This window comes from Ricinus communis, chromosome 6 (genome assembly GCF_019578655.1).
Source record: "Ricinus communis isolate WT05 ecotype wild-type chromosome 6, ASM1957865v1, whole genome shotgun sequence".
Lineage (NCBI taxonomy): Eukaryota > Viridiplantae > Streptophyta > Magnoliopsida > Malpighiales > Euphorbiaceae > Ricinus > Ricinus communis.
In genome coordinates, this window is record NC_063261.1 from 22,690,832 (window position 1) to 22,714,898 (window position 24,067).

The 24,067-nt window shown below is 35.3% G+C and overlaps 2 protein-coding genes across 13 annotated transcripts; one reads left to right on the plus strand and one right to left on the minus strand.

The window, feature by feature from the left end:
• Positions 1-3,365: 3,365 nt before the first annotated feature.
• LOC8287493 (BEL1-like homeodomain protein 9) lies at positions 3,366-7,697 on the plus strand. Its single transcript, XM_002524199.4, has 4 exons — positions 3,366-4,501; positions 6,208-6,572; positions 6,721-6,781; positions 7,006-7,697. Exons 1-4 carry the CDS (start codon positions 4,004-4,006, stop codon positions 7,471-7,473), a joined length of 1,392 nt encoding a protein of 463 aa, XP_002524245.2. The 5' UTR covers positions 3,366-4,003; the 3' UTR covers positions 7,474-7,697.
• Positions 7,698-8,303: 606 nt separating this feature from the next.
• LOC8287492 (mitochondrial substrate carrier family protein B) lies at positions 8,304-13,895 on the minus strand. 12 transcript variants are annotated; one of them, XR_007216345.1, is made up of 10 exons: positions 13,383-13,895; positions 11,784-11,960; positions 11,520-11,669; positions 10,924-11,025; positions 10,766-10,836; positions 10,612-10,679; positions 10,272-10,360; positions 9,861-10,175; positions 9,501-9,787; positions 8,987-9,129 (listed from the first exon to the last, which is right to left on the minus strand). XR_007216345.1 is itself a non-coding variant. In XM_015722422.3 (8 exons), the coding sequence occupies exons 2-8, from the start codon at positions 13,551-13,553 to the stop codon at positions 8,888-8,890; spliced, it is 981 nt and encodes a 326-aa protein (XP_015577908.1). In that variant the 5' UTR covers positions 13,554-13,627; positions 13,737-13,883; the 3' UTR covers positions 8,304-8,887. The 12 variants fall into 12 exon arrangements, 3 of the variants coding, with proteins under 3 accessions (XP_015577908.1, XP_002524244.2, XP_048231664.1); XR_001535565.3 differs by having other exon boundaries at positions 9,501-10,170; XR_001535564.3 differs by having other exon boundaries at positions 9,501-10,175.
• Between the last annotated feature and the right edge of the window lie 10,172 nt (positions 13,896-24,067).

A 24,067-nucleotide genomic window follows, 5' to 3' on the forward strand; every position in this document is an offset into this window, starting at 1 on the left:
AATTAGAATATTAAATCCGTAATTGTTTAATCATTCTAATGATTAGTAGTAGAATAACATACCCATGTTATATGGATACATGATTTAGTTTAAATGAATTCATCTTATGTATTTGTTGGCTAGAATTGGGTTTCTCTAGATTGCATTGCTATTGGTAAATTAAATCTTAGAAGCTTTTCTATGGTTGTTTATTTAATAAGAGAATTAATCAAATGACTTCCATTAATTAACAAAAAATTAAAAAAAAATTTAATTGTTAGAGCTTCTCAATAACTATAACCAGTTTATTAATGGATTTGGAAATTATATTTGCATCAATGATCAATTCAATGAATTAAAACTGAAATTATACCTTGGGTTGGAGTTTTCTCATATTGATTTATCTTCTCAAATTTTATTATTGCTTCTAATTGATTTTTAGTTTAATTTATTTTGATTCCAAATTTAAAATCCCCCCTAATTTTGTTTGAATTTTATTAAAGAAATGAATCTTACCGATCTCTTTGAATTCTACCCTACTTGTCACTATTTATAAGTTATTTTTATTCGAAGAGTAGAAATATATTTTTATTGAATTCAGCACCCATTAAAATAAAATCAAAAGATATATACTATAAAAATCTAAAGATTATACTGCAATTAATAAATAACGTGTTGGAATTAATAATATCAGCTAACCAGTCAGAATAAAGGTGAAATAAAATGCATTGCATGTTGAATTCAAACCGAAATAAAAATTGGTGAAAGAAACAAACCTCGCAAATGCCATTAACAAGACAATCAAAGAAAAATCAAGAACAGATAATTAAAATTCCAAAAAGAATACCCATCCAAGTGCACTTACGAAAAAGGTTCTCATGTCAGCAGTATCAAAGTTTCCTTTTTGTCAATTTCACTGTCTAATTGTACTCCTTTTTATGAAAAAAAGAAAAGAAAAGAAAAGAAAGGTATACATAATATAACTTGGAACCTGCCATATGGTGCATCTTGGTGCTAGAGGCATCTATACAAGTTAAGCACTAGCGTTAAGGGCTTCTTTCAGTACAATTTAAGGAATGGTGCTTGGTTCTTCTTCTGGCATGATCCTTGAGCCAATCAAGAATCCCTCTTGGAAAAGTTTCCTGAAATTTCTATCCCTCATTGTGATGCGAAGGCTAGTGCTCAAGCTAACCAGGTTTGGAGGGCAGGAAATTGGCACTTTCCAGACCCATTTGATGACACAACAGACCATCTTTGGAAGTAGTATATCAGGGAAAATTTCATACTGCACAGTGATGTGGAGGAATCTGTAAAATGGAGATCAACAAAACATGGTTCTTTTACAGTGGCGAGCACTTGGGAAGCTTTAAGAAGCCAAAAGGAGGTAGTCAACTGTAAAAGCTTATTTGGCGCTTAGGAACTAATCCAAGGCAGAGTTCTATTAGCTGGTTGTCTCTCAGGAAAAGAGTGGCGATCAAGAAAAGAATTCAGAAATTGGGCGCTATAGCATCTACTTATATGCAGCCTGTGTAGCAAAGAAGAGGAAGATATTAAGCATGTCTTATTCAAATGTGATTCATCTGCAGAATTCTGGAAACTAGGGTTGCAAAAATGTAATATAAAATAGAGCTGGATTGACATGGAGAGAAAGAGAGGTGTCTTGGTTTTTTAAAGAAAGCTACCGGAAAAATCTCTATAAGCTAAGATTCTATTAACTTCTAAGATTTGCTTTTACTGCTATCAATATATTGCGTATGGAAAAGCAGAAATCAGCTGCTGTTTAATAATAAAAAGTACACAGCCTTGGATGCTTTCCAGTTGTCATCAGGCATTCCATTGTGCTTAGATTTGCTCAATCTTGGTTGCAAGTTTTTTCCGGACTTGTTGCATAGAGTCCAAATCTATGTATTCTTTTGTTGTTTGCCTACTGCTAGATTGTTAATTGTTATGATAGTTTCTTGAGCAACAATAAACTTTTGGTGAATTACCAAAAATTTAAAATAAAAAAGAAATTCAAAAAGAACAACCTTAGAACTGCCAATTTGCAAAATGCCCTCTATATGGTCTTTTCTATAGATGGAACCCTCATTTTACTTTAAAGGCAAGGCATTTTTTATGTATTAATTGTCTTCTATCATACTAAGAAAAAAAAAACATTGTCTTTCCTAATATTGAAATCTAAACAAATTACGAACAGGGTTAGTTCAACTTTTATTATGTAACCTGATAATTGAATGTTTGCATTGTTGATTTATCCTGTATAATTGGTACGTTATAATTGAAACCGATTATGTGATTCCCAACCAATTTGTGGTTAATTGCCAAAATTACACAGGATCAGCCTCTTGACATTGTATGAGATCATTCCACGTCTAAGGTAAGGGGTATGCTATATATTGACATGTTACAGACCGAGAAAAATTCATGAAGTGGAAGTTTTATTTTCTGTGTATTTTCTATCTCTTGGAGCTGCAGATGTGTTACTTCAACTGGTGGAACTTGGCAACTATGACAGTTGTAATTTATGTTCAAGATAATTTCAGCTGGGGTATTGCACACAAATGCTCAAGACAGGTATTTTCTATCTCTTGGAACTACATTTCAACTGGCAAAGCAGCAATACTTGAGGACGAGGAGCAAATTTTAACAAATGCAATGAAATATTATCCTTGGAGATTACCAACAGTGGAGGGGTTGACACTTTTTTCTAAACACAAATCCAATATGGTTAACTTCACTTGTAGTTTGGAATTGAGGGTGTCAACATTCTTTGTCAAGCAAGGAGCTACAATGAATAGAAAGATTGGTGACGATTTCCAAATCGCACCTGCCTCTGTTAATTTTCTTGTTCTGAATTAAGAAGAGCTACTGGCAATGAAAAGGGAATTAGCATCCTGAAAGTTGGCTTCATATTTTCACTTCAATCAGCAGCAGAAAAACATGATCAATTGCCAATGAGTGTGTTTTGGCTAGCACCACAGTACTTGACTCTTGGGGTAGGAAATGGGTTTAATTCGGTTGGCTTGCAAGAATATTTTTATAGGAAGATTGAAAAGCATGTTCATCTTTCAATTCCCAAATTATGATTGTATAATTTATGAAATGCCTCAATTATGAGGTCAAAGCATTGACTCAATCTTCCACTGTGCCATGGCCTTCGGCCCAGTGGAGATTTGTTGTTCCCTCTTCATTTATGGAGAATTTGACAATCCAACTTTGTAGCTCCTCTTCATTTATGGTGCATTTCACAATTTAACATGATATTATGAAAATTTTAAAATAGTGTTTCATTACAATTTTTAAATTTAAATTTTTAATATATAATTATTTAAAATTTTTAAAATAATATTTTATTATTTATAAAATTTTATTAAATACGTTTTAAATTAGTGAAACTAACTCTTTATATTTGATAAAAAAAAATCAAAAATAGCACTACTAATTTCAAAACAAATAGTAATGATAGCACATATTCAAATACTACTTTGTCTCTTAACTATGCTAATGGTCTCTTTTTCTTTTCCTCCTAATTACTGGCGTATTCTAATTGTTAAAAGAAATTGAATTGACATGTTTTTTTAATTTTTTTAATGAAATGTATTACTTAAAAATAAATGTTAAACCAACAAATTACTTATAAAGTCAAGCCACCGAATAAAATAAAATTATAAAAATAAAAATAAAAAATAAAAAATTTGGATTATTAATCAATGCTTGTGATACACAAATAATGGTTCATTCATTTATTAAGAGAAAAATTCCCAATTTATATGCACAAAAACTACTAAAAATAATTTGGAAAAAAGAAAAAGTTCTTCAGTGATCCTTCACGTCAAAACCTCTGGCCTGTCCGCTAACACACTACACTGCCACCACTCTCTCTGCAAAGCACAGAAAAATTTTAATCATTATATCATAACCCTTCTCTCTACTCTCCATCAATCATCATCATCATCACTTCTCTTTCAATTCCACTACTCTTTAATCTCTTTCTATCTCTCTTTCCATAAGAAAACCTTTCTTTATGTTCATGGCACAAAACTTTGAACCCTTTCATGTCCCACAACAAAACAGAAGAAATAAGCTTAGAACCAGCCAAGAACAAGAACAAGAACAAGAACAACAAATAACCATCATGAACCCTTCTCCAGTTCCTTTCTCTTCTATTCAAACTAGCCAGCAGCAGGGTCTCTCTTTGTCTTTATCATTCGAACTGAATAGCCAAAAATATAATGCTGCTTCTGTTCTTGGAGATTTCTTGAAGCAGAATGGTGGGAGTGGAATTAGAAGTTCTGTCCCTCTTGGTCCATTTACTGGCTATGCATCAATCTTAAAAAGTTCAAAATTCTTGAAACCTGCACAGCAGGTCTTGGATGATCTTTTTGGTACTGTAAATTGTGAAGTTTTGGATTTTTCTTTGGATTGTTTGAGTGAAAGTGAAGTTATGAGAGAAAATGTAGGTTTTAGTGATCGATTAGAGCATCAATGGAAGAATTCAAAGCTTATGTTGATGCTTGATGAGGTATTTATATATCATCCTCATTGTGTTTGAGATTCTAATTGAAACTGTTTCCCTACTTTCATCAATTTGATGCGTCGGTTCTTTGCATACGTTTTATTTGGTTGTTAATTAAACTCTGTTGTTTATCTTTTTATTTCTTATATTTGGTTCAAGGGAGAGTTTATTAGGTTCTGTCAATCATGCAAAACATGCAGTTATGCACTTAATTTAGGCTTTAATTTAATTAGGGTTTTGTTCATTTTCATGTGCAGACAAGCAAATTGAATATATGTTTCTTTAGACAAATAACTCTTCATAATACACACTACTCATTTATAAATTCTAAACTGTTTAATCTAATTTTAAAATGATTTATTAGTACCCATTAAAATAGAGATTTATATTCCATATTTTACATGTTTCATCATAAAGAAATACTACTTAAATAGGAATATGTGTCTAGCTGCAGTGGCAAAGTAGTTTATTTGGAATGTGATTAAAGAATGTAGCTATACTCACAATATACTTACAATTACAGATAAAACAAAGCAATCAAGCTCTTTTTTCTTTTCTCTTTATTATGGTGTGCATGAGCCATGTGCAACTTTATGCAAAGACCAGTACAGTTCAAGTCCTTTCTTTGTACATGCACAGTAAAAAGCTGTCCATGCACTCTTAATGGGCACTCTGCGATGAACTGCTTCTTCAGAAACTTACATTAAACAGTAGTGTCTTAATATTTTAGTGTTTTAGGGTTATGAAAACCCTATAAACAAAAAAAGAAAAAAAAGGCAGTTGGGTTATGAAAGATCATGAGAGCACGTGAATCTTGAATATTGAATGTTAAGTGTTTCTTTCAAATTGAGCTTTAAACGAAACAGATGATTTGATTGTTACTGTCAGGAAAACAGTAGTGTATTGGGTGAAGATATTTGATTTCATTATATTTAGTATGGGTCAGTATCCATTTCATAAAAAAGATGACTTGTCTTGTCATGTTGAATCAACGTACTGTTCATTTGTCTGCTCCTGTTTGCTTTCTTTATAATTGAAAATTCTTTGCTGCTTTAAGTGAAATTATTGTTGATTGTTCAAAACTGGTAACCCTTAGCTTGTACTGGTCAAAGTCTATAGTTAAACTGAACCTTATTTTTTTGGATACTCAAACTGAACCTATTGAATTATACTACTAGTATTGCCTTTCCCAATTTGTAGCTAGTGCCATAGATGATGATTGAGAAGAATTCATAGCTGTTACAAGGAAGCATAGACCCAAAATATGTTAGATCTAGTTTTATGCCAATTACAGAAAAAAAAGAAAAGAGAGAAAGAGTTTAGTAAACATACTGTTCTTTTTCCAATTTTTTTTATGCCCACATCTGTGATATTGATCATGTGTGTAATTGGACAGCCTACCATTAAAAAACTTAGAATTTTTATTAGAAGATTCAACTTTGAATCTGGTTGACTGAGTATGGGATAACACATTAACTAGCAAAGCAGAGCATAAAAGAATTACAAAAGTCATGTTAGTATTCCCTTCTGATTTACCTCTAAATGAATTCTAAATCAAAATTGGCAAATGCACTTATTCAATTATGTTTTAACATGTGATATATTAGACAATATGTTTATTATAAAATATGTGAGTTGTCACATACAAATTTTTATGAAGTTTGGGAATTCAGCCTAATCAATTTGTTCCTTAATTTGGTCATGTCTCTTAGGTGTACAGGAGATACAAGCTATATTGCCAGCAAATGCAATCAGTTGTTGAATCATTTCAAACTGTTGCTGGCCTTGGAAATGCAGCTCCCTACTTCTGTTATGCTATTAAACTTGTTTCAAAGCATTTCACTTGCTTGAAGAATGCCCTTTTGGATCAAATTCACTTCACAGGCAAAACTTCTGATGATGGTAACGAAAAAGTTCCAAGGTTTTGGGCAGCTGATGAACAAGGCAGCGTGCAACACCAAAATCCAGCTCTCAATTTCAGTTTTCTTCAGCATCCCGTTTGGCGATCTCAAAGAGGACTACCCGATCATGCAGTCGCTCTGCTCAAGACTTGGTTATTCGAACACTTTCTGCATCCGTAAGTGAAGTAAAACTTTATCCAAATCTTTATTAACTATACCATGTGTAGCTCTTCAGTTTTGGCCAGAGTGCATGTTTCTCGTTCACAAGACTTGCTGCTTTGTGAAAGACATTGATCTTATGCAATTGGATTTGATGCATTGCAGCTATCCTACTGATTCAGATAAGCAAATTCTAGCTCAACAGACAGGTCTATCAAGGACTCAGGTGAATTTCTCACTTCAATTTCCTTTCAGTTGCTTACCATTTGTTGTTACTAGATTTTAAGGTTAGACCCTTATAAGGCATCATTACTTTTAACTTTGCTATCTCTCTTTAAGCTCAAATAGAATTTGAGGACATGCCTAATTGAGCACTGAAGCAAAGTAAATAGTTCGTAGAGCTTGATTGCTTGGAGATTTTAATAACATTTCATTGAAAACACCATGTAGGTTTCTAACTGGTTTATAAATGCAAGAGTTAGACTGTGGAAACCAATGGTGGAAGAAGTCTACAAGCTTGCATCACAGCAAGCTCAAGTACCGTTAGAAGCAGTTAATCACAATGCCAACCTGCCATCTGATTTATCTATGGAGAAACTGCCACAGACCAGCAATCAGCAGAAGGCAGAAAATTTTCATTTGAAGCGCTCGAGAAATGAACTTGCTGATATACCTGTGCAGAGACAAGACCACAAGAGTGTGTCTTTTGACAATTTGACCAGGCATTACCAAACTGGTATTAGTGGAAGCAATGGTGTTTCTTTGGCATTAGGGCTTCATCAGAATAATGGCACTGATTCATCAAGGCCCCTGCCCATCACCATAGCTCAGCATGTGAATCTAGAAATGATTAGCATGATGGGTTCAGGATCAGCCGCAACTTTTCAAGTGCAAAACCAGCATTTTGGCAAGGATTGAAGAGGGCAAATTCCAGAAAAATTGAGGCCTTGGTTTGTTGTTTGATTTTCCACTGAAGATGGGTTTTTCTTTTTATTTTATTTTATTTATGAGTTGATCAATTAGTAGAGAAAGTGAAATGTAGGAAATGGCAGTGAGCGATGGCCACAGTACACAAAAAGACTGACCACTGATGCTGCATGAATCGTGACAACTTTGCATATAATATAGTTGGCCTTAGATCTCATGGAAGGTGCAACCACCTGCCAGGTCCAAAATTGAATTTTTCTCCGTCAGCGAGTAGAGCACTTAGGGCATGTCTGACATGGTTACTAAGAAAAATTCATAAACCAGCAGCGGAAGCTGAATGTAATAAACTGAGAGCAGCGAAGAGAAATTCATAAAGGAAATATCAAATTCATCCATCACATTTGATTTTCCATAAGACCCAAACATGTCAGCTTTTTTTAAGTTGTAAAAGGGGATGTTTACCCTCCAATTTTCTGCCAGTTGTAACATTCAACTCGTGCCTATATTGATTCTACTACTCAAAACGACACAGGTTACAGAATTCTTGGCAAATTATATGCGTGTTTGTGAAGAATATGATAGTGCTAACTTGCAATGAAAAAGGACATTAACCTAGTCGTAACAGCACCTCCCAATATTCAACAATGAAACTGAAAGAAAGTGTCCTCTAGAAATTTACTTATTGTGTCATCATCAAGGTACAACCAAAGATTATAAATCTATAGTAGCTCAAAGCACCCAATAAAAATATTTTGAAAAAATAAATAAATGCCAAGCAACCTATACTAAGCATTCTGTTTGTCCGAAAAAGAGACCGAAAATCATCCGAAAAGACCATATAATCATATGCTTTTTTTTCATATTTTAAACTATGGGATTACAGTGAGTTGTAATGGAAAGAGAAATAAGCCTCACGGTCAAATGAATAGCGAACCACCCGAGTGAGAAACTCCTAATAGATACAAATCCCACAAGTGAATATTTACATATACATAAAAGCTAGCTTCTGTTAAGTAGGTCAAATGAATAGCGAATCACCTGAATAAGAAAGTGAAAATTTGAAATCGTCGTCAAGAAATATGCGGACTCAAAGCAATGGAGCTAAACCTCAGAGATCTTCAACTCAAAATGATGGTTGGATCCTATAAGTTCTCAGTAAAGGTAATATGCCGCTGGAAAACTGAAGAACTTACCATTAATGGCATTAATTTCAGAATTGCGAGTATAACCCAATTCTTTTTTTTTTCTTTTGAGCTATCTACACTGAAAAATATAATCCTCACAGTGGCTCACAAAATTAACCACCATGAGAAAACCTATGTAGTACAATCCACAATACAGTGCGTAACAGTTCACCCGCTGCTTGTTTTGTTGCAGGCTAAACTCCAAGAGATGCTCGCATGCATTATAATTTGGCAGTAACATCTGCGAGCAACAATTTCAGTGTCTCATAGGTCATAAAACATATGCCAACACCAGGGACTACTTTGTAGTATTCTGGCATAATGCCTCTGTATAGACCACGAAAGCCCTCAGTCTGGATTATGTGCTTAAATGTACCAAATAGACCTGTTTTGTATACACGAGCTCGGCCACCTACTCCTTCCAATTGCTTCCGTCGTCTCACAAGATCAAGAGGAAACGTTGCTGCAGATACAAATAAACTACGTCAATATGCATTCCTAAACGAATGAAACTTTTTTAACTATACTAGACTTGTGAAGAAGCTTAGAACTCCTTAGTTGTCCAACATTTTTTTCCATTTTGCCATCTCCCACCACTTGGGTGCACTCTATGCCTTGGAGATGTCAGGCATGCAGCAGTACTAATTCATAAAAAGCCATAAATCATAGGAAAGCACAATAATATATGACGAAATTCAGATGCACCATCATTTGCTAAGATACCAACATAATAAAAGCCACCTTTGAACAGCATAACAACAGCAAATCTGGTAATAACACTATACAGAAATACAAAGAATATGTAATCTAAAAGGAGCCATAAATGGAACATACCGAGTTCCAGCTCACCAAGAGAATTTGAACTTATAGCAGCTTCCAGGACAGTTCTCTTTATGCTTAATGTTGGATGGTTTTGGATGGTTTTTGACACGGGCAACAGATTTTATAATCAGGATAGAAAACTCATTTATATGAGGGAAGGTTGAATATTTGATATTTTTCCGTGCATTCAAAATTGAAAACATTTTCAAGTCAATGTTGGTAGATTAGACGGGAGAAATCTCTGTGACTTGTCCCTATCTAATAGAATCAAACGGATAGCACCTTCGAGGCTTCAACATCTGCATTGCAAGGCCTGAAGGATTCCAATATCCATTATGCAATTGACAAAGGAAACTCAATTGAGAAGCATACCTCAAAGAGGACACATCTCACATTTGATAACTGAGAGAATAGTTCACTTGAGAGTAGTGCCACCAATTAAAAGATCAACTGCAACTTGGGGAGACAAGTTATAGAACAAATGTTGGAGATATTAAGTTTATGTGAAAGTAAGATTCTTAAATAGACAATAAAGCTAGATGAATGGAAATATAAAGGTAATTTCTCCTCAACTTTCTTACTAAAGTTCTCAAATGCAAGACATAAAATAACTCCTGTCGGGTCTCTGTCTCTAGGGGTCAGTCTGGTTAGAAACTTAATGCAGAGCCTGCACCACAGCTTGCTTCTCTGCATCAAAAGCATAATAAACAGCTAGAAAAATTAACTTTTGATTATATATGGACTGGTAATCAGAAAAGGAAAGTGTTTAGCCAAAAGTTTTACCAAACACTGTCATCAGCTAATTCATAATCTAATACAGCCAGTGAAGTTCTTTGGCAAGTGTAAAAGAAATGTTGTTGTCTTAACATCTCCTGTTGTCTCATGGTAATACGGAGCAGACATAATGAAAAGGTCAAATGTTTAAGACAAATATGCAACAAAAGGGCAACTATTCAATGTGTATTTGTTACTGTGCATAATGAATATGCAAACCATAGTTTACACTTAAACACTGGGACCATGTTCAACTTTCAAGAAGAGAAATCGCACTTCATTTGCATGACGAAAGTATCTAACTTAATTTGCACAAGTTCACCTATTTCACATGTCTCAGATTACTCACCAGTTGAGGATGCAATGCCCGACAGACTGCCACAAGCCAAACTCACAGCAACAGTAGAATCGTGGGGCCTGAGGAAAGTAAGAAAGTGATGAATACAACTAAAATCTATGGTACACGAGATAAGGTCTGCCAAACCAACCAGTGTAGTGATTACCTGCGTGATTGCCAAGAAGATCGCAAGGTCTCATACACCGAAAAGCCAATAGCTATATTGGGCCCCACACCCTACATTCATATCATATCAAATTGGCATAAATCCAATGTAGGAATCATCTAGCAAAGATTCTATATAGTATAACCATAGAAATATACCAAGAGCGTTGCTCCAAGACCCTTGTAGATACCAAAAACACCCTCCTCTGTGATAATTGTTCGTAATGCATGACAAATACCTTGATAGTAGATAATGTTTGTCTGCAGAATTAAAAACTAATGAGATAATAAAAAAACAAATAGCCTATAAAAATAACTGGCTATATCTAGAAGTAGAAGTTTAAATGCAGATACATAGGCCAACATTTTCTTTTTTACACTTTTTTCCAAAGAAATTTAGTTGGAACTTGGAAAATGACAGGTGAAAAAGAAAATACAACACTCATCAACGTACCAAGTCCACCTGGTAAGTGGAAAGAATTCCATGGGCAGCATATACAACCAAATACCACAGATGATTTATCAGAAGTTCACAACAACATTTAATATTGAAAATAAAAGGGAAAAACAACAGAAGTAATTCCTTTTAAAAGAAAGAAATGCAAATATTGTGTTAAAAAGAGCCAAGTGCAATTTGAGTACAAAGCAACTCTTATAGTATGTAAAAGAATCTACCATATGTAAGCATGTCAATCAACAAACTGATAACCTAACCACATTTGGAGCACGATATATAGAAGTTAGACAGAAATTACCTGAGCTGCGAGGCGCGTTCTTACAAGGTCCAGTGGATATGTAACAGATGCTGCTGTTATTCCTGCCAAACCCCCGCCTACAAAATGAACAAAGAGATTTCCGCCACTGCTCTCCCTATGACTTTCCAGTCCAGGTACCATATGTAGCAACTGAAAAAAAAAAATGTCATCAAAATTTATGCTTCAAGGAAGAAAATTAAATTCCTTACTGATAATATAAGTAAACTGTATGTCAATGTTTATCCATGCAATTCACTGAAAAACCTTTTTGTAGTGCTCATATGCATAAAAGTTGACAGATGAGTAAGGAAGCCGATGAGCAATTGTGACAAGATTCCCCTTCCAAAAAGCTCTAAATCCTTCCTCTCTAATTATTCGAGAAGCCTCGTGCCATATGCTAGCCTTTCTCAATGTTGCAACATCAGAGTGCATGCCTTGCACCTATGAGGAAAAAGTCATATAAAAATCATAGCCATATAAATTATGAGGACCACGCAACCTGAGTTCTCCATACATAGAAGAGTGCATGCTCATGGTCCATTGACCAGAATTTTCCCAGAGTCTTAGTTTGTTATGCTATCATGGCAACTTGAATATGTAATTAACTAAACAAAATTTTGACGATAAGCACAAATGAAAGAATTCCTACGCAGTTTCAGTTCATCCATAGCCAAGTCCTGCAAGAGCTATGTATTCAGGAATTGAGATGTGCAAAACAATGAAACAAGAAAATTAAGTGCAAAAACATTATCAGTGTTATAAAATGTGAACTCGAAGAAACAGCATTTACTTCATGTTGATACAAACACTTTTAACAATAAGCCAAAGAATGAAAGACATACTGCTTTAGAAGAAGAAGGATGCAGCATATCAAATGAAATATAAGTCACATAACCTGTGAAAGGGATTTCCTATATGTAAAAGATAACCAGCAAGATAACTTTTCATAAGACTGCATCTATGAGTGAGACCTTATACAATCAGAGGTAATTTATAAGTTATCTTCATTGCTGGAAGTTCATTAGTCAAATCAGAAACGCACTATTGTCCACAGCCACAATCTATAGATGGCCCATGCTATGTTATTTCTTACTTATTAACATCCAATGAAACTTAATCCTTTAATCCAATTATCAGGTGGATATTCTAAGCTTCGAAAACCACAACGCTCCCATGCCATAAAGCCCCTAAGGCCTTGAAATGGCAAATTCCTTGATTCTCGGTCTATCACCTCCATTATAGCAGCTGCTAACTAAATTAGCCCATACAATCTTCTGGAACATAAAGAGGAAGCTGTAAGCAACAAGCTAAATAGCTAATCATTGCTGATCACACTACAAACAGACGTCCTAAATTGAATCTAGCCATTTTTATACCTCTCAAATCACATCATGTGCAACATCCTCAATTCCATACACCACCTTGACTCTACCATTAAGTATATTTATTTATTTATTGGTTTCTGAGACTAACAGTTTACCACATCCTTCCATTGTCTAAACTCTTCGCTACATCTTTACCAATTCCTTCAATGCTTCCCCTTGTGCTACTCTTAGAAGCCCATAGCCGCCAAGGTAACAAGAAAGGGAACTACTATAAATTCAAGCCCCACTATGAATTCAGCTTAAAACCTCAAAACATTGTTAAAAATAAAAACATAATTGAAAAAGAAAAGGTAACCTTTCAAACAAATTAAATGAAACCCAGAAATCAAATAAGCAAACCACCCAAACTACAATAGCACAAGAACACTCTAACAGCAAAAAAGAAAAAAAGGAAAAAAAAAAAAAAAACTATTCTAATCATATACCCAGCACCAAGAGCCACTTAATAGATGAGAATAAAAAAGAAAAGGAAAAAGACCTGAAAGAGGATGGTAAGGCGTGCAAGGGGTGCAGTGCAGGTCTTGCTAAGTGCACCAGCCATGCCACCAGCCATAAGCTGGGAAACTGTTCCGATCTGTGATTGCTGCTTATGTTTCAATTGTTTTTGCTGCGAATTCAGCACTACTCCTACTCTTGCCTCTGTCTGCATGTCTTCTTTTCGTCTCTCTCAATGCCTTTTGTCCTCTTTTAGAAATTTGAATGTATAGGAATTTTATCCCAACGCTTCAAGTTTGAGTTATTTATTTTAAAAGAAAATTAAAAAAAAAAAAAATCTTTTGACAAAAAGAAATAAACTTTAATTCACAAATTGATGAACCAACAAAAACCCCACCAACATATTTCAACCAATACTTCTTCTTTCTGCTCCTTTTCGATCTCTGGCTATGCTTATTGAGAAAGCAAAGTATGAACCAACACAAACAGCAGAGAAGCTCCGTCGTTTTATATTTTTAATTCTGTAGTCTTAGACTTACCGTTACCGACTCTAAAACTTGTGTATTGTTTCAGTTATGTTATACCAAAATAATCTCAGCCGTCGATTTGTCATACTACGGAGATAAGTTTATTGCCAATAGTTTGACTTGTTGACTTAGACATAATCTTATTGGTTAGTATAAATTATAAAAGTACAGCAAATTTTAGGTTAGTGGAGGATAAAGCAAAGGTCTAAGAATTCGGTTGGGAATATTCTGTTGCAAATTGGAGTTCCGATGATAGGCTTTTGATCGACAAGTTGGACCTTTTCTTTTTTGTTTTTATCAATACAAGTTGAACTTTTGTGTTTCGGTTTTTCTTCAATTTGGTGTGTGTGTATCACACTCCAATAATATCTCTGCGTATGCAAAAGAAAATTTTTAAATTTTTATAAATTTTAAAATAATTATTATATATACTATTGTTTAAAAAATTTAGGAAGGAGAGATACATCAAGCACACAAACCCCTCTAAGCATCACCTTTTATCTTTAAAAATTGTAAATTTTAATTTGTAATATAGAATTTTTCTAATTACAATTTAAGCATCTGTAAAATTATCAACATCACATCTATTAATTTTTATATTAAAAGTGATACGTTATAATACTTAAAAAAGAAAAAAAAAAGACTACGCCAAAAGAAATTTACACATCAGTAATCCACTTCAGCTTCCATCGTGTTGCACTTTTTAAGGTCAGCATTTTGTTCCTTTTTCACTATCCCTTTGTTTCATACTTCACCACCATATTCTCTTTTCTAACTATAACCTTATGTACTTTCATACTTTTAACCCCATTATAAATTTAGACTTACGTTTTAAGTAAGCTACTTCATAAGGTTAATTCCAGGAACAGAGAGCAAATCAAAAGTGTAGATCTGATGAGGCTGAGCATAGATATATCCATCTATACCAAACGAAGGGTCAGCTACATTAACCTGAGGAGGTTTATCAGAAGATGCATGCTCGTTGTTGAAATTATTGTTGCTTTATCTGTGATGAATTATGAATTCTAATTCTGAGATTACAAGTAGTGTATGACTGTGATATATACCTATTGAGTTTAACAGTCTTATTGTTATGCTATTGACCCCTGAGCTCTATGTCAATGTTCTTCTTCCTATTCTGAGAATGGTAGAAGTGACCTTTCTTCCTAAGGGAAGAAAGGTTGCTCCTAATCTCTGATTTTCTAACCAATGATGTTGACTAGTCCTGAGGCCTTGACTGTTGGTCCATAACTGTTGGTTATGTACTGTTGGACTTTGATTTTGCTCTTCAACACTCCCCCTCAAGTTGGGTTCAAATAGGTTGATCGATCCCACCTTGATAAGAAGATGTTGATGATGAGTTTTATTTAGGGCCTTTGTGAGAATGTCTGCTAGCTGTTCATGGCTTCTGATGAATGGGGTTTCGATTTCGCCAGATTGGATTTTTTCCCTTATGAAGTGGTAGTCTACTTTGATGTGCTTGGTATGTTCATGGAAAACTGGGTTTGAAGCAATATGTCTTGCTGCTTGATTGTCACAGTGCATTTTCATTAGTCCTTTGCATTCAGTTCCCATGTCTGCGAAAATTTGTTTAATCCATATTAGCTCACTAGTAGTAGACGCTATTGCCCTATATTCTACTTCTGCACTGGATTTTGCAGTAATGGTTTGTTTCTTACTCTTCCACGCTACTAGGTTGCCTCCTACAAAGGTACAGAATCCAAAGGTTGATTTTTTGTCACAGCTTCCAGCCCAATCTGCATCAGAAAAACCAACAATATCATTTGCATTATTATTTTTCATTAAAATACCTTGACCAGGGGAGCCTTTGTGGTACCTAAGAATCCTATCGATAGCATCCAAATGACTAGTGTGAGGGGCATGCATAAACTGACTTATCATACTTATTGCATAGGTGATATTAGGTCTTGTGACAGTGAGGTAAATCAGTTTTCCTACTAAACGCTGGTAGTGCCCTATATTATCTAGAGGATCGCCATCTTCTAGGTTAAGTTTGGTTTTAGTTTCCATTGGTGTATCTATAAGTTTAGCCTCTATTTTTTCTGTTTCCTTTAAAAGGTCAAGTACATACTTTATTTGGGATAGAATAGACCTTTATGAGATTTGGCTATTCCTATTCCAAGGAAGTAAGATAGTTGACCGAGATCTTTAATATCAAATTCCTTTTTTTAGTTTTTATTTGACTTCTTCAATTTCTTTATTATTGTTAGCTGTTATGATGATGCCATCAACATATACAATGACAATGACAATGTATGTGTGATTGCATTTGACAAACATAGAGGAGGCGGAAGCACATTTAACAAAATTAATTCTTAAGAGAAAATGGCTTAGCTTGGCATACCATGCTCTTGGGGACTGTTTTAATCCATAGATGGCCCTTTTTAGCTTACATACCAAGGATTTATCAGTTGTAGGTTTGTAACCTGGAGACAGGGTCATGTAGACTTCTTCTTCGAGGATCCCCTGAAGAAATGCGTTCTTAACATCTATTTGAAATAAGCTCCATCCTGAGTTAACAGCAATAGATAATAAAATGCGAACAGTGCTCATTTTTACTACAAGAGCAAAGGTTTCCTGATAGTCTACCCCTATATGTTTGAGTGAACCCTTTTGCTACCAATCTAGCCTTATATCGCTCAATCATTCCATCATGCTTATATTTAATTTTGTACACCCATTTACACCCAACATGTTTTTTATTTTGCGGAAGAGATACTAATTCCTAGGTGGCATTTTTCTCAAGAGCCTGAAGTTCTTCCTCCATAGCCTTACACCAGTTAGAGTTGGTGTTAGCTTTATAGAAGGAAGAGAGCTCAGTGTGAGTGGCGAGATTGCTTAGATAAGTCTTATATGAATTAGATGCAGTGTAATAACTAACAAAATGTTAAATGGGATACGATACCTGGTGGGACACATAGTCCCTTAGTCTGACAGAGGGGTGAGTAAGTCGGGATGATCTTCTCGTGGCAATTGCTTCAACCTGTGACTCATCGTCTCCCCCTGAAGAAGTTGCCTCGGGAAGGATATTGGCTCCCCCTGCAGAGGTAGTTTCGGGAAGCACTTCAGGAAGCGGCTCTATGTCCAATGCTAAACTGTCAAAAGAGGAAGAGTTATCGGGAAATAACAAAGTAGACGACTCAGGAGTAGGTGGGGAGAGATTCGTAAAATAGGGGGTACATTCATCAAAGGTCACATCCCTAGAAAGATAGTTCTTGTACGAGGAAGGGTCGTAACATTTATACCCCTTTTTTTTAGAGGAATACCCAAGAAAAATAATTTTCACAGAACTCTGGTCAAGTTTATGAGCACGTCTAACATGGACAAAGGCCATGCACCCAAAGACTTGAATGTGTCCTAATTCTATTTTCCTGTCCTTGAGAATTTCTAGAGGACTAAGATTTTTCAACCTGGGGCTAGGCAGACGATTGATGAGGTACGCAGCAGTCAGGAGGGCATCCGACCAAAACATATGAGGGACATTATTTTGGAAAAGAATGGATCTAGTGACTTCAAGAAGATGACGATTTCTCCGTTCAGAAACTTCATTTTGTTCGGGAGTGTAAATGCATGTAGTTTGATGTAAAGTTCCTGTGGAGGAGAAAAATTCAGAAAATTTTTTATTTATGTATTCAGTGCCATTGTGTGACCGGAAAATTTTAATTTTGGCATTATACTGATTTTGAATAAAATGGAAGAAATTTTAGAAGCAGGAAAAAACTTCATTTTTGCCTTTTAACAAATAGACCCAAGTGGTGCGAGAGTAGTCATCAATAAACGTGACAAAATAATGAAAGTGATTGTAAGATAGAACGGGGGTAGGTCCCCAAATGTCGGAATGAATTAAATCAAATATATTTTCTGATGTTGTAGAAGACACAAGGAAAGACAATCTAGTATGTTTAGCAAGTTTGCAAATTTCACAATAGTGAGTGTTCATATTGAGACAAAAAAGCTGGTTTAGGACTCTATCATACGGATGCCCAAACCGCCGGTGGAGCAAAATGTCTTGGCGGACAAATTTATTGGATACTAGACACTGGGTTGGAGAGTTATTAAGATAATAGAGAGCAAAATGTCTTGGCGGACAGATTTATTGGATACTAGACACTGGGTTGGAGAGTTATTAAGATAATAGAGGCCATTCTCAAGGCGGCCTTCACCAATCGTCGTCCCTGTAACTAGATCCTGAAACAAGACTACAAATGGTGAGAAAATAACATTGTAATTTAAAGTGCTAATAATCTTACAAACGGATAAAAGATTGGATTGAAGATCTGGTAAATGAAGAACATTGTGGATATCAGTATGTAATAATTTTAATGAGCCAAAATCAAAGATTTTAGCTTGATGCCCATTGGCAACTGTCATATGACTGGAAGGAGTGGCCACAAAATTATGTAATTTGGTGACGTCCCACGTCATGTGATCCGTGGCCCCGGAATCAATTATCCAATTATATGAGTTATTGAAAGAATTCATAAGAGGTTGTGATACCAAACCTGACCCTCAAGTTGGCTGAATAATGGACTGAAGCTGAGATATAAGCTGGGAAATTTGGGATTTTTCTGTTGGATTTGGATCAGTCCAACTAATAGAGTCAAACCGGGTCGGGTTGTTTGGGTCGGATCGGGCCAGGTTGGTCCAAATGGGCTGGGCCGGGTCGGTGCTGCTGGGTTGGGCCAGGTTGGTCCAAATGGGCTAGGCCGGGTCGGTGCTGCTGGGTCGGACCGGGTTATTCCACACGGGCCGGGTTGGGTCTGTGACTTCGGGTTGGGTCGGGATATTAGAGTCGGGTCGGGTCGAATTAAACACATCCGACTCGTTAAACACATCCCTACCCGACTCACAACCCACACTATAACCATTAGGGTTATATGTGTTTAACACTCCTAAGCCGCCGAACCTCTTCCTTCCTTCCCTTTCTCGCTTTTGCCTTCCCCCGCTTCTCTCTCGTTCGGCTCGGTTGAGAGTCGGCCGAAAGTGAGGGTGAAGATGCCAGCAGCACTCGTAAGAGTGCCCCTGCTTTTTGCAGTGGACACACCTCTCGATGCTAGCTGGCGCTCCCCTCTCTCGGACCGATTCTCGCGAGTGCGAGAAGAGCGAGGCGAAGGCTCTGTTGTCGATTTCTTGGCTGCTCATTGTCCCCATGGTTATGTGTCTAGTGTCCTCTTGTTGTATGAGGGTTATGACTGCATCGAGCCTCGGTAATTTGCTGAACAATAAGATTTGAGATCGTAATGCTTCGTAGCTCGAATCGAGCCCGCCCAGTAAGTAAAAACTAAATCTTGCTCTGTTCATTTTCTTGCTTCTTCTGGATCAGTAGTGGGCGGGAGGTAACTTTAAAGTTCCTCCTACCGAGTTAGCACTTTGGTTACATAACTTGTGTTGGACCTAGTTCCTTATTTGATCTGTGCTAGCTCTTACTTTAAATTGAAAATATGGGCGAAGTTTTGCTCTTGCCCGTAGAGATTTTTCATTTTCTCCCATACTGCCTGTGATGATGCCAGTAACATGCACAATCTGGCAATCTGAGGCTCCATCATGTTGGTCAGAAGGGACATGACCATATGGTCAGTCGTCTGCCAATCTTCGATTGCTTCAATTTCCTCCTTTGATGGTTGATTTAGGTTGTTTATTTGAGGTTTGCTTCGGGTTCCCATGATGAACCCAAGCTTTTTTCTGCCACTGAGGCTGATATAGACAGCCCTCGACCATTCGAAGTAATTTTGGTTGCCCTTTAACACAATATTGGTTAATTTTGTGAGATTGTTGGAAGCCATGATGAAAGAGTGGCTGATTGTTTAGTTGGGTAGATGATGACAAGATTACTCCTGCTCTGATACCATGTTGAAATTATTGTTGCTTTATCTGTGATGAATTATGAATTCTAAATTCTGAGATTACAAGTAGTGTATGACTGTGATATATGCATATTGAGTTTAACGGTCTTATTGCTATGCTATTGACCCCTAAGCTCTATGTCAACGTTCTTCTTCCTATTCTGAGAATGGTAGAAGTGACCTTTCTTCCTTAAGGAAGAAAGGTTGCTCCTAATTTCTGATTTTCTGGCCAATGATGTTGACTAGTCCTGAGGCCTTGACTGCTGGTCCATAACTGTTGGTTATGTACTGTTGGACTTTGATTTTGCTCTTCAACACTCATTCGCCGGTTTTACTCTAAGTATTGCGCATGAGTCATGAGTTTTCTGTATAACCTCAGCTTCAAGCCATAATTTATTTTCGACAACTGCATCATTTCTTGCCTTGCACAGTCGCCAAAAGAGCAAGGCACAAAAATGAATTAAGTGCTGGAATTCTTCAGATTGTTTAAGAAAGGAGATCATGGTTTTTAACATTGCTAAACATCTGCTGCATAAAAGAAATCAGTTTGAAGGCCTAAAGGATTGCTAGCAAAGTGGCACAACATCAAAAGCACCGTAGGACTCTAGATTGAAGTAGAGAAGCTTTGATTATGAGATCAATTCTGCCATTTTAAAGTTGGACAACAAACATAAGGGATCCTGTAAACCGTAATAGATGGGACATTGAGGCGACTATTGACAAAAACAAAAACATATAAATTAAGGGTACACCTGATTTAGATCGTTGAAAAATTAATTCACCATTAAACTCAGACAAATAATAAACAAAATCTTGCCAGAACTTGGACTATAAACACAAATTAAAAAATTATTATCTTCACCCTGGAATCAACTCCTTGTTGTGAAAACAACTTCCATACTACCTCACAAGTTAGTTGTGTCCCTTGTGGCCTGTCCACCCACCTGCCAACTCCAAAGTTATGCTTTCTCTATGTGTGGAGAGACAACAACTTCAACGCCACGCAGTTATTAAGCAAATACAAAACAAACTCCATCTCATTGGATGTCCCATAAAATCCAAATATCTCAATTTCTTTAAGTCCTAAGTGAGGCTGTTTATTCTCCAATTTTCTGCCTTTAGTAACCATATGGTACCCGTTATCATGTACATACTGCCATACAAAATAGCAAAAGGTTATTAATTACTTGAAAAATTATATCCCAGTTCGTCAAGATTCTAACATTGTCTATTTTCTGAACTTGGATGAACATATAGATTACTTACAGCAAACTGGAATTTCTGCAAGGCAAGAGAAGCATTAAGAATATGTACAATATTAAGTAGTTCATATTATGGTGATATGTAAATAGTCAACTCCAGTTGCTTGAGATGCTTGAACGTGCTAATGCTTTCAGGCATGAGCAGAACCTGGATTACAATTTCTTCTTTTAGTAATCTAGCAGAAAATAAATCCCATATATTTTTCATTCTAATTCACAAATCAAAGAAATTTTCTCCACATACCCGCAAAGGAATTAAGACTAAAGATAGAAGTTCAAGCTCGTGGAGATCTTCTGTAAGTTTATTTAACACATATGTCCTTACCAAAGAAAGGAAACTAAAATACACTATTTTCAATACAGGAACATTAACGAATTTGAGATTTTTTGTCCTACCGAAATACTCAAAGGTGATCAGTTTTTCAAGAGAATTCATCTCTATTCGGTCAAAGCCACTCGAACAATCAACAACTAACGATTTCAAAGAAGGGAATGGACCAGAAATTAACAAGTTTTCACAAAGAGAATAATGTGCGAGCTTCAACCGCTCAAGGTTCGAGCAACCAAAAAGTATATTGTCTAAATGAAATTGATTTAAACGTACATAACTGAGATGAAGAGTCACCAAAGAACTTAATCGATTGGCATAGCCAGGAGAAGGTGTCAATGTACATGAAATCAAGTGCAAATGCTTCAAATGAGAGGTTTTACCAAGAGAAGGTAGAAGATGGCAAGGAAAATTGCAGCAGTCAATATCAGAAACAAACGAAAGGTCAAGAGAAATTATTTCAGTCTGCATCCCTAGAGCAAGACTAACCTATCTATCAATATGCGACTGGGACTCATTCCCAAGGCAAAATCTAACCTTGAGAGAATCTATTTTAGAGCCAGAATAAAACTGCAGGAACTGGTTAACCCCCATTACAAATTTAGACTTATGTTTCAAGTAAGGTACATCATATGGCGCCAGTGGTAATCGGATATGTTAATTCCAAGAATAGAGAGAAAATCAAAGTGAAGGTTTGATGAGGATGAGCATAGATACCTCCATCTATACGATAACAACCTAGTCTTAAGAGCATCTCTCATACTCAAAAATAAAAGTATGAAAGATAAAATATCGTCCGACAATTTACTGATAAGATCACCATCAACTTTCTCAAAATGTCCCTATTCATAAACCATCAAACAAAAGAGCAAAAGATTGTAAATTATAATTAGTGAAAGTACAAAAACTAAAGCAAAACATATCAATCAAGAACTCCTACATTTCATACATAGCATCAATCAAAGCCTACAAAATTTGTTTCAAGATATAATCTTTAAATGAAAAGATATTTTTTTTTTACTAGTTTTTATTTTCTTTTTCAGAATAACAATTTCATGGTTCATCAAACATAATGGCTTAAAGTGTAAAACCTAAACGGCATAAGAAAAGAATACAACCAATTATTTAAAGTGATTAGATTGTAAATTATAATTAGTGAAAGTACAAAAACTAAAGCAAAACATATCAATCAAGAACTCCTGCATTTCATACATAGGCATCAATCAAAGCCTACAAAATTTGTTTCAAGATATAATCTTTAAATGAAAAGATATTTTTCTTTTACTAGTTTTTATTTTCTTTTTCAGAATAACAATTTCATGGTTCATCAAACATAATGGCTTAAAGTGTAAAACCTAAACGGCATAAGAAAAGAATACAACCAATTATTTAAGGTGATTAGATTGTAAATTATAATTAGTGAAAGTACAAAAACTAAAGCAAAACATATCAATCAAGAACTCCTGCATTTCATACATAGGCATCAATCAAAGCCTACAAAATTTGTTTCAAGATATAATCTTTAAATGAAAATATTTTTTTTTTTACTAATTTTTTTTTTTTTTTCAGAATAACAATTTCATGGTTCATCAAACATGATGGCTTAAAGTGCAAAACCTAAACGGCATGAGAAAAGAATACAACTAATTATTTAAGGTGATTAGTTGACTTTATTTCAAAGCATCTTTGATCTAATAAACGATATATTTTTCCCATGTCTGTCCTTTATAAATGAATATTATTTAAACATTTTCCACATAACCATGCCACGTATGAAAAAAAAAAATAGCGTTGATCGTAGTCATACAAAGGACACGTAAGTCAAATTAAACAAAACCTTAAATCACTCTTTACCCTCTTTCTGTATCTCACTTCTAACGTTCTCTTCTCCGAATAAACCAGAAAAGAACAACTATAAAGCCAAATATGTGAAATAATGAAGAGAGCACGCCAAAACAGAGCTAAGTTAGACATCGATGCAACACAAGCTTTTGAAGTCTTCAAATCCTGTTCTTGAAATTCTCGCTTTTGAAATCGTCAATAGCAGCAGAAACAAGCTTTTGAAATTGTTGGCAGTTGGCGAACGAAGAAGAAAGACGAGCAATAAAGAAAGGATTAACAATGACGATTGATTGGACGAAAAGAAAAGAAGGAGAAAGGCCACCTCAATACGGTATGTGCTTGAAAATGTGGATTATAGTTTTTGTATTTATCACTCTCTGTCAATCGCAAATTTGGGGAAAATTGGAAAAAAAAAACACTGACTTTATGGCAATAAACTCTGCAATTTCTCTTACAAAACTCTCTCGATTAAGAATCACTGAGAAAAAAAAAAGAGCGAGAAAAAGAAAAACACAAAGACTGAAGAGATTCATCATAAAATGTTATAGGCAATTAGTTTTTAATCCTTATTTTCTAATGAAACTTTAATAGTTGTTAGTTCTAATTTTTGTGCTATTTTACTTTTCTCTCATATTTAAATCTTCAAAATTTATGGGTATAAGTTTCATTTTAATTATTCTATCATTTTTCTGATTTCTTACATGTTTATTGAAACTTTACTATACAAAACACTAGTCTACTACTAATGAAAATGATAAAATAGAAATGAGATCTTCTTGTTCAATTCGCTCCATAATTTGTTTGGCAACACATTTTTGAAACACTGGTGAAAGTCATGTTCCTGCATCTTAATTGGTAGTTGCACAATTGCTTTACCACATGAGATTTAGGTTCTTCTCTCAACA